The following is a 14,752-nucleotide window of genomic DNA, read 5'->3' as shown; positions in this document are numbered from 1 at the left end:
GTGTCGGCTGCAATTTAAAATTTAATATAAAGATTTTTGTAATACAGATGAAGTTTTTTGTAGAATATAATTGTAAACACTTTTTTTTCTTAAGCAAGCAATAAAATAAATATAAAAAGTTGCTTAAAGCGATATAATTTCGTACTTCTCAAACTGGAAGGTTTTTATTCTCGTAAAAAATATTTTTTGCAATTATTTTTCCATAGATGCACAATATATTCCTATAAATATACAAGAATATTATTCCCCTACTCTCCCCCCTCCAAAAAAAAAAAATGTCAATTGTATATCGTCATTTTATGATTTGCAATTGCTGAGATAAAAAACAATGTATCAAAAAAAGGAAAAAAGAACAATTATTGGTGAGTATCTCATTTTGAGCGATGAAATAGGAGACGCGATAAACAAATGTGTGTCTCCGAGATCTTACTAAAGGGCGCGGCTAGTATCGTTTAAATCACGACAGGAAGAACTATCTTATCAGCATCGTCGTTGCTGCGCCTTAGACTAGAAATTTAAGATCGAAATTATGCAGACCATCGAATCGAGCGGTGCCTCCTTATATGGAGAGAGACGTATGTGGGAGACGACGATGCGGTATAAAGTTCCCCGCGAACGTGAATACGATTCTGTATCGTATCGCTTATTTGAGATCATCTCTCGAGGCTATAACGCGAAATCATTCAGACACGATATACACGTCAATTCGACAACTTCTTCGCGAAATTTATATAAAATATAAATATATCTCGTAAAATATCTTATCAATATTTGTCGCATTAAAATAGCGAAAGTACTGTAATAAGTATATCGAAATGAACATTATTTATTTTATCGAATTATGATAAAAATTATATTAAACATCCCACATACATTTCATGCACAGTATTTTATATTCTAAATATAAAAATAAATAAAAAGATAGAAATAAATAGGCGAAAATGATATACTAAGATTATCAAAATAGACACTTTTTATCGCTTTGACTTCAAAATATTAGGTACAATCGGTCGTTTAAACGGTCTATCCCTTCCTCCGAATCTCAATTGCCCCGACTCTTTTTTGCCACCAAAACCACCTCCTGAAAGATTGAATAATTAAAACTTGCAATATTTGTGTGTGTATATATATATCTTGCTCATTACATACCGAGTCTCCTTGGTTTCCATCCCTTCATGCTACGACCACATTCATAATCTATAAATATTTTATATCCTTTTAACATAGCATCTGTAGTTCGTCTCAACACCCTTTTAGCTTCCTCTTCACTTTTCATTTCCACAAAACCATATCCTTGTGAGAGTCCAGTCACTATATCTACTATGACTTTTGCAGAAATAACATCTCCATATTTGCTAAAAAACTAGACAAAAAATAATTTAAATTTTATTAATATATAATTATTTATTATTCTGTAGTGCACATAATAAAACTATTAAATATATCATTTAATAAAGATAATATTACCTCCTTTAAATCATTTTTATTGACATTAGAACCAAATCTAGCTACAAATATAGTTCTTTCTGGTTTAGATTCTAAATTATGTGGTGGCTCATAATGCCTCAGTATTGCTCTACTAATAGCTTTATCGTGAGGTTCTGTATCTGTTCCATCAATACTACCTGCTTTTAAAGGATCGTAATCTTTGGCATAAGGACTCCAGTTTTGCAATGTACCTTCATCCTAAAACATAGCGATATCAATCGTACAAAAAAGTTATTCTAGAATAAATAACAAAATTACTATTTTATTAATTAATTAAAACTAATTTCTTCTTAGTATTGAATATTAAATGCAATGAAATAACATGTAAATTTAAATATTATTTAGAGAGTTGTATAACCTAGAAATGTCATTTGCATTGCTAATAAAATCTCTTATGTATACATGCAAATAGTTTAATATTAGTGATAATTTATTCATAATTTTATCGTCTTCACCAATGAAAAAGAGACACTCACCATATTAAATGTATTTAAAAAATCAAAAATATATACAAAATATCTCATAAACAGATTGCATCTTTGACAGCTGAAGGAAAACTCGAGATGACTCAAAAACGGGTATCCCGGTGTTTCTTGTAGAATGGTTCTTTGGTACTGCCATCTACATCCATTTTTAAAACGTAGAATTACGTAGCCACATTTTTATTCATTTAACGATAAAATCTTTGATAAAACTTATTTGATAATTGTTTATAACATTGGAATATTATATTGCTTGTATTTGTTGATTTTCAATATTCCATTGTTACTTTAATTTGCAAAAAATTCTTTCTATTTGCAATATAATTGTCAACAATTATCGCAAAAATCTCTAAAAAGTAATTTCTCATAATCTCAGAGAATATATCATATTGTTTATTATTTAACAATCTGTCAAAGAGAAATTCTCTGTTTTTAAATTACAAAGAAAATTATATTTATTATTTGACATTTATATTATAGCGTTTTCGAGTAAACGAATTTAATCCATCAGGGAACAATTAATTACTAGAATTTAAATCTTTTATTGGCAGAAACGATGCAGTATATATCTTTAATAATCAATCTTGAATCGATTAAACTCGCTTTATTCGAAAACGCTATTAATTTCTTCGCTCTTTGATCGTGAATCTATTATCAATGAATTTGTGGATACGCAAAAACGATTTGTGAAACTCATAAAGGCAATAAATCAGAAACATGAATTCAACTCTGATCAATAACGAAAAGAAAAAATATGCATACACGCACAACATACACACATATATCTATCATTGCTTCTGGAATAAACATGTTTCTAATTTTCTTTTTCATCCCTGTTATCGATTCTTCATTTAAAACCCGATATAACATATGTTGAAAAAAAGAATATTATACACGAAATAATACAAAACACAAATATATACCATACAGATGTTTTTGTCAAATCTCGATGATTGTATGTTGCCGATACTAAATCAAGTCTAAGTCTAGACGCGCGCCCATCCGTTTTAATGCCAAAATAGTATTAACAGCCTTAACCCAGCGCTTCTTAATGACATAGCGCTTCAATCGATGCTTCTGAATCGGATTTTCCAGAGCGGCTTCCAGCCAACGATGCTCTATAAGTTTTCCCGCGGACGGTCTTTTCCTACGATATAAAAAACTCAATCAATTTCTCGATATATATTTATTATATTGAGAACAGCGAATAAATTAAGCAGAAATGAAAATTAATAATTTTTTTATGATGTGTTTATGTATCATAATTTATATTAAATATAAAGTATATATATAAACACAACAAATAAATATTTTACTTCAATTCTTAACCCTTAAACTCTTTAACTCTCATCCGGATTCAGTGCATATACTTATGTCAGTAAAAAATCTAAACACTTATTTCTTTTATTATATATATATTCTCGTAATTATTATATATATATATATATATATATATATATATATATATATATATATACAAATATTCAAATAATGCTATTAATAATAATAATAATGTATTAATAAGAAATTCGAATGCTTCAAAATTTTTACAGAATGTTAAAATTTAGAATCAATAAGAGAAGCTTTGCACTACTTTGTGTTGTTAGAAGCATTAAGATACAATATTAATTTGAAGGAAATTAAATCATTTTGTAAGCATTTCGATGAAAAGTATAAATTATTTGTATCGATATACAAAAATATTGTTTTATGAGGATGTGTCGATGGTGCATAATAGAACTCTCAAATTTTTTTAGATATTCCAGCTACAAATTATAATCGTATAGATTTTATTAACGATTTATATGGGCTTTTCAATTCAATAGCGCATTCATATAACGAGGCTTATTAGTGATATTTAACTCTCCGTTTGACATATGAATCCATTAAGGTCGTATCTGTTTCTAAAAGTGTATTCGAACATTTAATAAAAAAGAGAATCTTATAGTCCATATTTTTCATAATTTATACACATATCAAAGTTTCATAACACATGAAATGTCATAAAATTACAAGAATTTATCTCATTGCTCAATCAAGTAAACAAATTTGCGAGAAATAAATGCAAGACCAACAAATTTAAATTATGATGGATAAACTTAGAATTGAACCGGGCGCGTGTTCAAAAGTTTCCCTACTCTATATTATTCGCACACACACACATATATCATTATTTTTAATACATTTAAAAAACATTTATCTCTTTCTTTTGTAATTTTCTTAAGACCCCGTTTATTCACTGCATTTGTTTACAGTTCAATCACTCAGTAAGACAGTACATGCACGCACCTACACACATATATACATACGTACGCACAAAGTCTTAAAAGTTTATTTATTTAAACAAAGATTAACAAAACATGCTTGTTTGCCAAACTTATTGCTTGATATTTTTAAAAGATTAATGAATCTTAAGCAAATAAGTTAAAAAAAAAGATTTTTGTGTAAAATTAAACATCTAATTTTTTTAAATAAATTGTTTATAAAATTTCTCGATATCTTTATTTAGTTGCAATATAAAATTTACTTATGTAAATTTCTGCAATTGTCAATTAAAATTAAGATAAATAGAAATAGGAGGACATACAGAAAGATATTCAACAATTATAAAATATTTCCGAATTTCACAAAATTAATTCCTTATCAAATTTTTCAATTCTTTAAGATTTGTTTACTTTTGGCTATATTATTACTGTCCCAGGTATTATACATATATTATATATATTTCATCTCGAGTATCAAATTATTTCAGCAGCTTCGAAGGTTTACGACCAAAGAGAAAAGAAAATTGTACAATATCTATAACGCGAAATTTGTAACAGGTACAACATTCAATGATATATCGACGGCGACGTAGACGACGCGACATCGGGAGACTTCGCTTTCTGCTGCTTCGACTGGAAGTACTCGGCCAACGAATTCATTGTCTTCCTGGCAATTGTGTCGGCCGTACACCAGTTCAGACTTATGGACTTTCTGCCGGCGCCGCCATCGCAGGATGTTGCGGTGACGTCCTCCCATTCGCCCAACAGTTGTAACAACAGATCTTTGGCGCTCCCAGGCTCGTCGAGGTTGAGATTCTTATGCAAATCCCGCAAATTCGATATCCTTGGTACATCCCTACTAGTCTCGCCGAAAGATTTCTTTACACGTGATCGTCGCCACGGAGGTGTCAAGTCCATCTCCTTATCATCCTTATTAATGGAAGATGTCTGGAAGGACATTTTCCTGCCAATCATTTTCGCATTAAACTTTTCCTCGACCGCTTTAGTGGTTGTTCGCTCAAAGGAATACTTTCGATCTTGTTTGCGTCTCTCGGACATCTCACTATCGCTGATACTCGTTCTCCTCAGAACTGCAAAGACATTTTCAGGATTTGTGTCGTATTTATCAAAGCTACGGCTACTGTGAAAGGTCGTCCCGTTGAGCTTTCGTTGTCGAACAATGTTGGATAATTTTTCCGTGATCTCGTTGGTCTCTTTATCGTTGCTAGACATGGTCACCGTTACATTGCTCTTTGAGTACGTATCACGATTATTTCCACGGTTATTATTGGTCCTCTTAATGGAACGCTGCACTTCCGTTACGTGTCCATTATCATCCTCGTTCCCGCACGAACCCATGGCGATCGAACGCAAGTGTTCGGAAAGTTTTATAATCTCCTCGGCCAGAGCGATCTGGCTGGCAGGATCGCGACGGTTTCGCGCCGCTGTACCTTCAGAAGCTCTCCTTTCCAAAGACAAATTAAAACTTGGCACGGATAACAGACGAGTGGAATAATTATCTCTGGAGTCTACCACCTTTTCCGATTGCGTGCTACTGCTGCGAAGACTGTCGCAGGGAGAGGGACTGTGACCTCGCAGGGACACCGATTCATCGTGATCAAAGGATCGCGAATTTTTCGGTAATGCTGAGTGATAAGAATCAATTGTGTATGGGCTGTCCGGATGTTCTCGCCAACGCTCGACAAATAATCTAAGATTGTCCTTGGTCACGTCTAACTCCTCTCTACCGTCCTCGTCACGGATGACACCTACAATAGGAGTTTCAATAAAGGCCATCCGTTTGGCCGCCGTCAATTCTGCGACTTCCTTCTCGGTCCTGGTTTTATTCGTTTTTCTTGCCAGCCAGCGATGCTCCCGACATTGCGCCGCCGTCATTCGCTTTCTGAAAGATTTGAAAGGCTCGTCGTGAGGAAGGTCTTGTGCTCTAGGTTCGATAGTGCGTTTCCCTTGCCGCGTAGAGACACATATGTTCTGCGGTCCAAGAGCGAACAATTAAAACAAGGAATGCGGTGCAAAAAGTGTCCAATGAAGGTGCAGATTCGTATATCATATATGCGTTTGTATCTATACAATATATATATATATATATATATATATGTGTTGTGTGTGTGTGTGTGTGTGTGTGTGTGTGTGTTGTGTGTGTGTGTGTGTGTGTGTGTGTGTGTGTCCAAGTGCAAAATTCTTGAGAAATTAGCTAATCGACGAACGAAACTTTATATATTGTTATTTCACCGTTTGACATTTGAACGCTCTCGAGACAATAAAGTCGTTCTCGACTGCAATAACAGTGAAATAATAGCTGCTAATATATAGTACCGAAGCAACATACTTTCAGCTATAAGTTATCAGAAATGCGATCGTATACATTTAATTACAAAATAGAATCACTTTTTTATTCTTTCTTTAGCGACTAATAATTAAAATTGTTTAAAAAGTAGTTTGAAATAAAATAATAATGAAAGCCGGGATTAGCCATGATAAAAGGCAGATTGTGAATCATACACACCCTCACAAAATAAGAAAGGACGATTAAACAGCATAGCATGAGAAAAATTTTCATGACAATATCAGCAAGTACATGAGATGAAAATATGAAAAAGAAAAAGGAAAAAAAGACATGGGAGTTGGATAAAAAAATTAAAAAGGATATACAAAAGAAAATAGTAATTTTATATGCATTACGAGAAAATATACTTACTCCTTGTCTTTCACCAGAAGACACCTAATAAAATCTTTCGCGTCCTCGGAAATCTCGGCAAAGGCTTCATGATCAAAGTCATATTTCGCGATAGTGACGTTAGCCATTGTTTCTATATCCGTATCGCCCATAAACGGAGATAAACCGGACAACCTACAATGTGTACAATGTATATGAGGAGCAACGTTCATATAACTAAAATTTGCACATATCATCCATACTTACAAGACGTAACAAATAACACCTATACTCCACATGTCAGTACCAAATCCAATCTGATCGAAATTTACGACTTCTGGAGCAACAAACTCGGGTGTACCAAATAACACTTGCAACTTCTTATTCGGATCGTATTCCCTCGCTAAACCGAAATCTATGATTTTAATTCTATTACCTTCCTTCGTCAGGCACAGGATATTCTCAGGCTATATATAACAAAGTATAAATTTTAAATAAATAATTAATTGATGTAAAAAAGAGAGAGAAAGGTTCTTTGATAAATTTGAATTGATATATCATAAATAGATATCATAATAGATATATCATAAATACATATACAAAAAAAAATACAAGCAAAGATATTTTTACAAAAAATATAATTGTCAAGTATGAATTTTTATACAGGGTGGGCCAAAACATTCTGGCTAAACTTTGAGATGTTATAGAAAATTTAATTTTGAACAAAAAGTTTCCTATAAACATGGATCAAAACGTTTGGACTCACCCTGTATACATATACATTGATAATGATTCCGTTGTATATCGCGATCATCTAATAACTTACTTTTAAATCGAGATGCAAGATTTTCTGACTATGCATAAATTCAATTCCCTCGCATATTTGACGCATAAAAACGGCGCAGCTGCGTTCCGTGAGTACGAAATCATCGTCTATCACTCTTTCGAAGAGCTCGCCGCCGTCGATCCTTAGATAATGGAAATTTTAAGTAATTGTGCATAAATCATGCGTCTCTCTTTCACCATAATCCTTACGCGCAAGAAACATACAATTCTAAAACAACGTATATCTGTTTCCCCGTATCAATAGCGTCGTACAGTTGAATCAATCGTGGATGCTGTAGGCGCCGCATGATTTCGACTTCTCTCTGCACCGTCCGTCTGTCCTCCTTCTTTCCGATGTTCACCACCTTCGCAGCGAGCATCAAGCCGCTCAATTTTTCCTTGCATCGATAGACGATGCCGAATTTTCCTCTAAAATATGAAGCAAGAAGATCAATTAAAAACGGCTGACGATATTTTGTTTATATATTTTTCATAAATAATACATATATTCTTGAATTTATTATCCTTATAGAGAGGAAGTCGCGCACGTGAATCTTGAGGTAAGGTTCGCACTAGAATTTTTAGAACGCAAAATCCTTGACTAAGAGGAAGTTACTCGTAAAAAAATGATAAACACCTGCCAAAGCCACTTGTATACCAGCGTCCCTGGCTAACACATAGCGTGGCGGAATACAACATACTTGTCTCGAAGCCAAGTCAGCGTATGAATTGTTAAATTAACGTACGTATTCAATTCAACAAATGTCAAATGAATTTATCGTGCATTATATTATTTTAATTCTTATTATATTATATGTTAATTATTAATATATTTAGAAAATATTAATTAATTGTATTAAATCTTAAAGCTCAAAAAAAATAAAACACCGATTAAGACCTACTTTTTTGTCAAAGACAGAGTTATATCGTTGAATCGAGTTATATAGTTGAATCTTTTACCAAAGATTCTTTCCTCAATTTTTATTATTGATCAATATTTAATTTCATCGTTAAACGTGAATATCGAAAGGGACAGCATAGAAAAAGGAAATTTGAAAACTCATCTCTGATTTCAAAAATCCAGGCATGTTTCGCTATTTCACAGGAAAATTAATTCCCTTTCCTTAATTTATTTTATAATATAACAACAGAGTTGGTGTTATTTTTACACATCTGTGTCTACGGGAGCGCATGTCGACAATCGTTTCATTGTCAAATAACATTCCAACGCCAGTGAGTTCACCGGTGTCAAGAGCGTCAGGCGCAACGTCTGTCTGATTTGACATACGAACCTCGGGTGTGTGAGCGAAGAGATACGAATTATTTATAGGTACATCGTATAGGTCCTTGATCGAGACTAAAACCACGCGTGTTTATCAACCATGCGTGCATTCCTTATCAATTCGCACTGAATTCCGCAGACGTGCACCTGTTGTGTATGAAAGCCTGTACTATGTGACAATGAGGCGACTTTTGTATAACTGTACTCTCTGTTACTACGATGTGGAAATCGGTCAATGACTTTAATATTTTCATTTATTGAATGTATTTATTAAATTCGAATTATTAAATTTGAACATGAAACGAGAGAGCGATTTGCGATTATATGAAATGTCAAATGTTTTATTTGAATCATCATTTGATCCGACCTTGATCATTAATAAATATTTTGATCCAAAGTTATTTCCTGAACTACTATATATTATCTTTTTATGATTTTCTTCCAAATCAAATAGATACAATCATATATTGAGAAAATACTAAATACATGAAAATCTTGTTAAAAATTAGAATAATTAACTATGTCAATCTATTTCTTTCATCGCCATTTGTAGACTTCTGGAAAATTTTGGAGGCTGAAGAATTTCAAGGATGGACCATTGAGCCGACCACATCGAGAGATTAATTTGAGCTGATCGCGCGTGATCGACACGTCGTTGGCACGATTCTTCGTTGTCTATATGCATCCGTTGATCGACGAATTTAATCACTCACCGCCCGAGCTCCGCCTGGATGTCATAATCGTCCTTGAACTCGACTCCTTGACGTATCGTCACGTCTCGATAGGGGAAGCTGGGCTCGATCTCTGAAAACAATCGTACAATGAGAAAGACAGAATGCAAAAAGGCGAATCTGCAAATTTTAGAAATATCAAACTCATTTTTTTCTGGACTTTTGCGCTAACTTTTTATTTAAATTAGTATCCTTTTATCTCTTTTAATTTCCCAATGAGCAAGACAATATTTTTAAAAATATTTTTAAAAATATTAAAATAATGGGTCAAGTCCCCTTTTAATCATTAAAAAAAAATGTTTATATTAACATTCAATGAGCAGACAATATTTTTTAAACGTATTTTTAATATTTATCATTCATTGATAGCATTAACAACATACAATTATAACGTATAATAAATATTAAAATACGTTTAAAAAATATTGTTTGCTCATTAGATGTAAACATTGAATATAAATATTTTTTTAATGATTAAAAGAGGACTTGACCCATTATTTTAATATTTTCAAAAATGTTTTTAAAACATTTTTTAAAACGTTTTTAAAAATATTGTCTGTTTATTGAGTCCTTTATCTATTTATTTTTAAGTATCGTGTGTTTTGACATATTTTCTTTTCTTATTCTTTGTCAAAATTAAATATACTATAATTTCGAAGAATTCGAAATTTTGACGCTAAAAACACGCAAAAATATCTATTTATCCAAGGCAACAGAATATGCGGTGATTCGTGCATACATTTCTCTGTATTACTAGAATTGAACGTTAAATGTATCGATTTGGATCCGGCAGGGGTCCATAAACCGTGACACGACTATCAACGCCGTGATTAATGAGCGGAACGCGCGTACATATATGTTAATGAGATTATCGCTGGCTGAATGAGAGATTCGCGCCATTCTATTAGAGTAACTAGAGCGCACGCTCTTCTCTGCAAACAGGACGCGCTTCTCCCGTGTATGTTTGTCAAGCGAAACCGAGTCCTCGAAATCTTTTTTTGCGATGGAAATCTCGTCTCGTTTCCTCATTCTCTTACCTCCCACTGGATCCGACTCGTCCACGCGAATCATATTTGTCGAGCGACCTTGCGACGAATATCGTCAACCGCCGCCTTCCCGGGGAGTGAAAAAGAAAGACGCGAGTGATCTCCCCCGCGCGAGTGAGGATCGCGAAGGAAATTTTTTGGCCACACGAATCTCGCACTCGCGCTTGGCTTCTCTTGTGGGATCGCGATCTACCCCGAATCACGAGCGATTGTGGACTATCCTCGGCGCGGCTTTCGCGTCTCACGGGTCGAGAGACGGGTGTCTCTTCTCTTCTTCCCCGGCTGAGACGGATTTAGATTTTCGGCGGACAACGCGGGTTCTCCTGGTTGATCACGTGGTTCTCAATATTCTCGAGATATGGTGGGATAAAATAGCTGGCTCTGTCTTTCTCTCTCTCCCTCTTATTGTTACACGCGACATCCACACTTTTCTATCCAGCATTCCTAGAGAACACACGATATTTATAAAATATGTACAAAGTTTTTATAATAATTATTATTCAAAATTTTATAAATATTTTTCAAGAAATTTCATATTTTTGTGCTCTTAAATTTAACAGAACATAAATAATAAGATATCATAAATATTATAAATAAGAGATCATAAATATTATAAAAATATTTATAAAAATATTTATTAATATTTACAAAATATTACTATAAATATAATTATATACATTAATACTTATAATATAATTATAAATATAATATATTATATATTATAAATATAATTATATTTATATAAGTATTAAAAATAATATTATAAATATAATTAATTCTATAAATATAATTAAATATATATTATATAAATATTTCTTTTTATATACTATAAATATTACCATAAATATATAAAATATTTAGCCTATATTATTGAATAAAGTTTTTATGATTTCTTATTTTAATGTATACAAAATAATAAATATTTATGAATATTTATCATAAATATTATGTGTGGATAACATATATATAATAATAATCCTCAAATCTCAGCTATCAAAATATAAAATAGACTCATATATAAGAATATATATAATTACCAAAATATTTTAATAGAAACATGTGTGTCGAGAATCGCATGTTGCATCTTGAGGAAATACACTAAAAAAAACAACTCGGACATACAAATTTTTTAAAGAGTTGCGAAATTCGATTTAACTTTTTCTAAGGGCCAATTTCATCACCTTCGGTTACATTAACCGAAGGTGGTGAAATGACGGCAGGGTGGCAACTGAAATGATAAGATTACTTGGTTTTCATTCACCTCTATTTTCTGTTGCCACCCTGCTGATTTTAACCGTCGGTTAAAACTTAACCGAAAGTGGTGAAATTGGCCCTAAAACTGACATCTAATTTTGACGTCTATGGTATGCTCGTAAGATATTGCGATTAATTATCGTATCTGTTTACAATTTAATGATGCCATTTGATTTTTTGTACTGTTTATATATCGTGCTAACAATTTGCATGCGCACACACAAAAGCCGTGTTCCACTGCCAGTACTGAAAATCTATAGTTTATGTAACGTACATTATAGATTTTTAGTATTGGCAATAATATCGAAACGCGGGAAAAATAAATTATATGCGCGCGAAACATGCGCTTAATAGAAATTATGCAAAGTGCGCATGCGCGAACTGATTCAATAATAAGAATATCACGTGGTATGTGTCACGTTGTATATGATATTTCGAGATTTATCTAACCCTAATCTTTTATCATTCTAAACATTTTTGTTCTTCTTTAGAGTCAATGGCTTTCGTTAATTGGATAAATAATTAGAAATATAATAAGAATATTTATTATTATTATATTCTCTTATTATATTCTCTTATATTCTCTTTAGTATTATAAACTAAAATATGTAAATTAAACTTTGTTGGGATTATATGAAGAAATACATCTACATAATTATCAAAGATAACCTTATACACACACATGTGGAATGTAATTTAAATAAATATGCTTCAAATTATTTTCTTTTTGTGCAAATGTAACAAAGCTGACAGATTGATTGTGTCTGGTTATTAAAACAATTTGAAAATATTTAGATAATTTTTGGAATTTAAAAATCTTTTAACAATTTATATGTTTGTACATGTGATAATGTTATAAATACATGTCATATTTAAACAGTTTAAGCATAAAGAGTGCTACTTAAGGGAAATATTTGAACAAAATATTAAAATGGGTCATACAGGAGATCAGGATAGCGATAGTGTTGCATCTGATCTTCAGAATAAACATGATACTTCTATTGAAAATAAACAAGACAATAAGAAGTACAAGTGTACTTATGCCGAATGTCATGCTGTATTCTTGCGACCCTCTAGATTGCAAAGGCACATAAGATTGCATACTGGAGAGGTAATGATTACAAATCAAAATAATTAAATATATGACAATAACGTTTTATGACTAGTTATTTTATCTAACAGAGACCTTATAAATGCAATCATCCAGAATGTACAAGGTCATACACCAATTCTAGCCATTTGAAAAGACATTTGGAAACGCATAATGGTACCAAGAAAGTATATCAGTGAGTATATATATATATATATATATATATATATATATATATATATATATATATATATATACTATTTAATATGTATTCACTGACACATTACTTATATGTTATCCGTATAAGTTATATTTATATTTCATTCTTATAAATCATGCTCTTAAAATGTTCTATTAAATAGATGTCCACAATGTACAATGTCAATCAGTAATCTTCACAATTTGAAACGTCATTACAAGAAAATGCATAGTAAAGATAAAAAGATTTACTGCAAGGAATGTGGTGAAAGTTTCAATAAGAAGCATCAATTAGCTGAACATCAAACTATGCATTTTGGACCTATGACTTATAAATGTGATAAATGTGCCAAAAGTTTTACAAATATCAGTAGATTTAAACGACATGAAAAGATACATGAAAAGGATCCCAAACGTTATCCCTGTCCAGTATCCGAATGCTCGGAAGTGTTTGATAAATGGCTACTTCTTTGTGCACATAGGAAAGCTAAACATGTAACAAGTACGAAAAACAATATTATCCAGAGATATTAATTAAATATATAATTTAGTAAAAATGGATTTTAATAGAAAAATTTATATATTTTGACTTTTGTTTCAGATTATAAGTGCAACAATTGTGACAAGATCTTTCTTAGTAAATCTAGATTAAAAGTACACTCCAAAATACATTCTGAAAATAGATTAAGTATATCATGCCCATATGATAATTGTCATAAAACTTATTTATTCAAATCAAATTTGGAGCAACATATAAGAATTAAACATCTTGGAGAAAAATTTTATTGTGACACATGTTCTGTGGGTCTTACGACAAAAAAGAAGTTGATAGAACATATTCAACGTCATGAATCCAAAAAGGGAAAGAAAAAGAGGAAATCGAAAGAAGAGCAAAAGAAAAGAAAAGATGCAGGTATACCTAAGAAAAGTATGCTATCTGGATTAATTGGAGTAAATTTGCCCTATAGTTTAGAAAAAATGGTGATGGAACGAGAAACAATGATAAATGATAATAATGACAATATTGAAAACATTCAATAAATATATAAAAACTTTGGCCTATTATAATATTTATTTTATTTAGACATTTTGATTCAATATGTTTAATGATATTTAATAGTGCAAAATTAAATAATATAAATAATATAATAAAATATACCGTAAATAAATGAATTTATTAATAAAATCACTAATAATATCATTTTAAAATGATAAAACATGTTATAAATATGTATAAGTAACAAATTAAATTTTTAAACCTTGAACTTTTATTATTATGTACACTTTCTTTTAGTTATTTTTTTCGAAATTGTACTTTTCTATTTATAGTATTTTTATAAACATAAAATTTTAATAAACATAAACAAAGCATTAGCTGATGATTTCAATAGGGAGGGGATTATTTATCTCGTGAT

The 14,752-nt window shown here is 31.5% G+C and overlaps 3 protein-coding genes across 3 annotated transcripts; 1 reads left to right on the top strand and 2 right to left on the bottom strand.

The window, feature by feature from the left end:
• Nucleotides 1-826: 826 nt before the first annotated feature.
• Nucleotides 827-2,131, bottom strand: LOC126851750 (U11/U12 small nuclear ribonucleoprotein 35 kDa protein-like). The gene is made up of 4 exons (XM_050596037.1): nt 1,965-2,131; nt 1,468-1,686; nt 1,150-1,363; nt 827-1,081 (listed from the first exon to the last, which is right to left on the bottom strand). Exons 1-4 carry the CDS (start codon nt 2,010-2,012, stop codon nt 975-977), a joined length of 588 nt encoding a protein of 195 aa, XP_050451994.1. The 5' UTR covers nt 2,013-2,131; the 3' UTR covers nt 827-974.
• Nucleotides 2,132-3,514: 1,383 nt separating this feature from the next.
• Nucleotides 3,515-12,008, bottom strand: LOC126851749 (calcium/calmodulin-dependent protein kinase type IV-like). Its single transcript, XM_050596036.1, has 8 exons — nt 11,833-12,008; nt 10,787-11,239; nt 9,732-9,822; nt 7,962-8,165; nt 7,738-7,879; nt 7,179-7,378; nt 6,954-7,106; nt 3,515-6,137 (listed from the first exon to the last, which is right to left on the bottom strand). The coding sequence occupies exons 2-8, from the start codon at nt 10,818-10,820 to the stop codon at nt 4,802-4,804; spliced, it is 2,160 nt and encodes a 719-aa protein (XP_050451993.1). The 5' UTR covers nt 10,821-11,239; nt 11,833-12,008; the 3' UTR covers nt 3,515-4,801.
• Nucleotides 12,009-12,513: 505 nt separating this feature from the next.
• Nucleotides 12,514-14,405, top strand: LOC126851735 (zinc finger protein 98-like). The gene is made up of 5 exons (XM_050596003.1): nt 12,514-12,740; nt 12,930-13,160; nt 13,232-13,335; nt 13,502-13,839; nt 13,939-14,405. The coding sequence occupies exons 1-5, from the start codon at nt 12,732-12,734 to the stop codon at nt 14,376-14,378; spliced, it is 1,122 nt and encodes a 373-aa protein (XP_050451960.1). The 5' UTR covers nt 12,514-12,731; the 3' UTR covers nt 14,379-14,405.
• The last annotated feature ends 347 nt before the right edge of the window (nt 14,406-14,752 follow it).

This window comes from Cataglyphis hispanica, chromosome 8 (assembly GCF_021464435.1).
Source record: "Cataglyphis hispanica isolate Lineage 1 chromosome 8, ULB_Chis1_1.0, whole genome shotgun sequence".
In the NCBI taxonomy this organism is placed as follows: Eukaryota; Metazoa; Arthropoda; class Insecta; order Hymenoptera; family Formicidae; genus Cataglyphis; species Cataglyphis hispanica.
The sequence above is the reverse complement of the archived record's forward strand: the minus strand, read 5'-3'. Positions and strand labels throughout refer to the sequence as shown.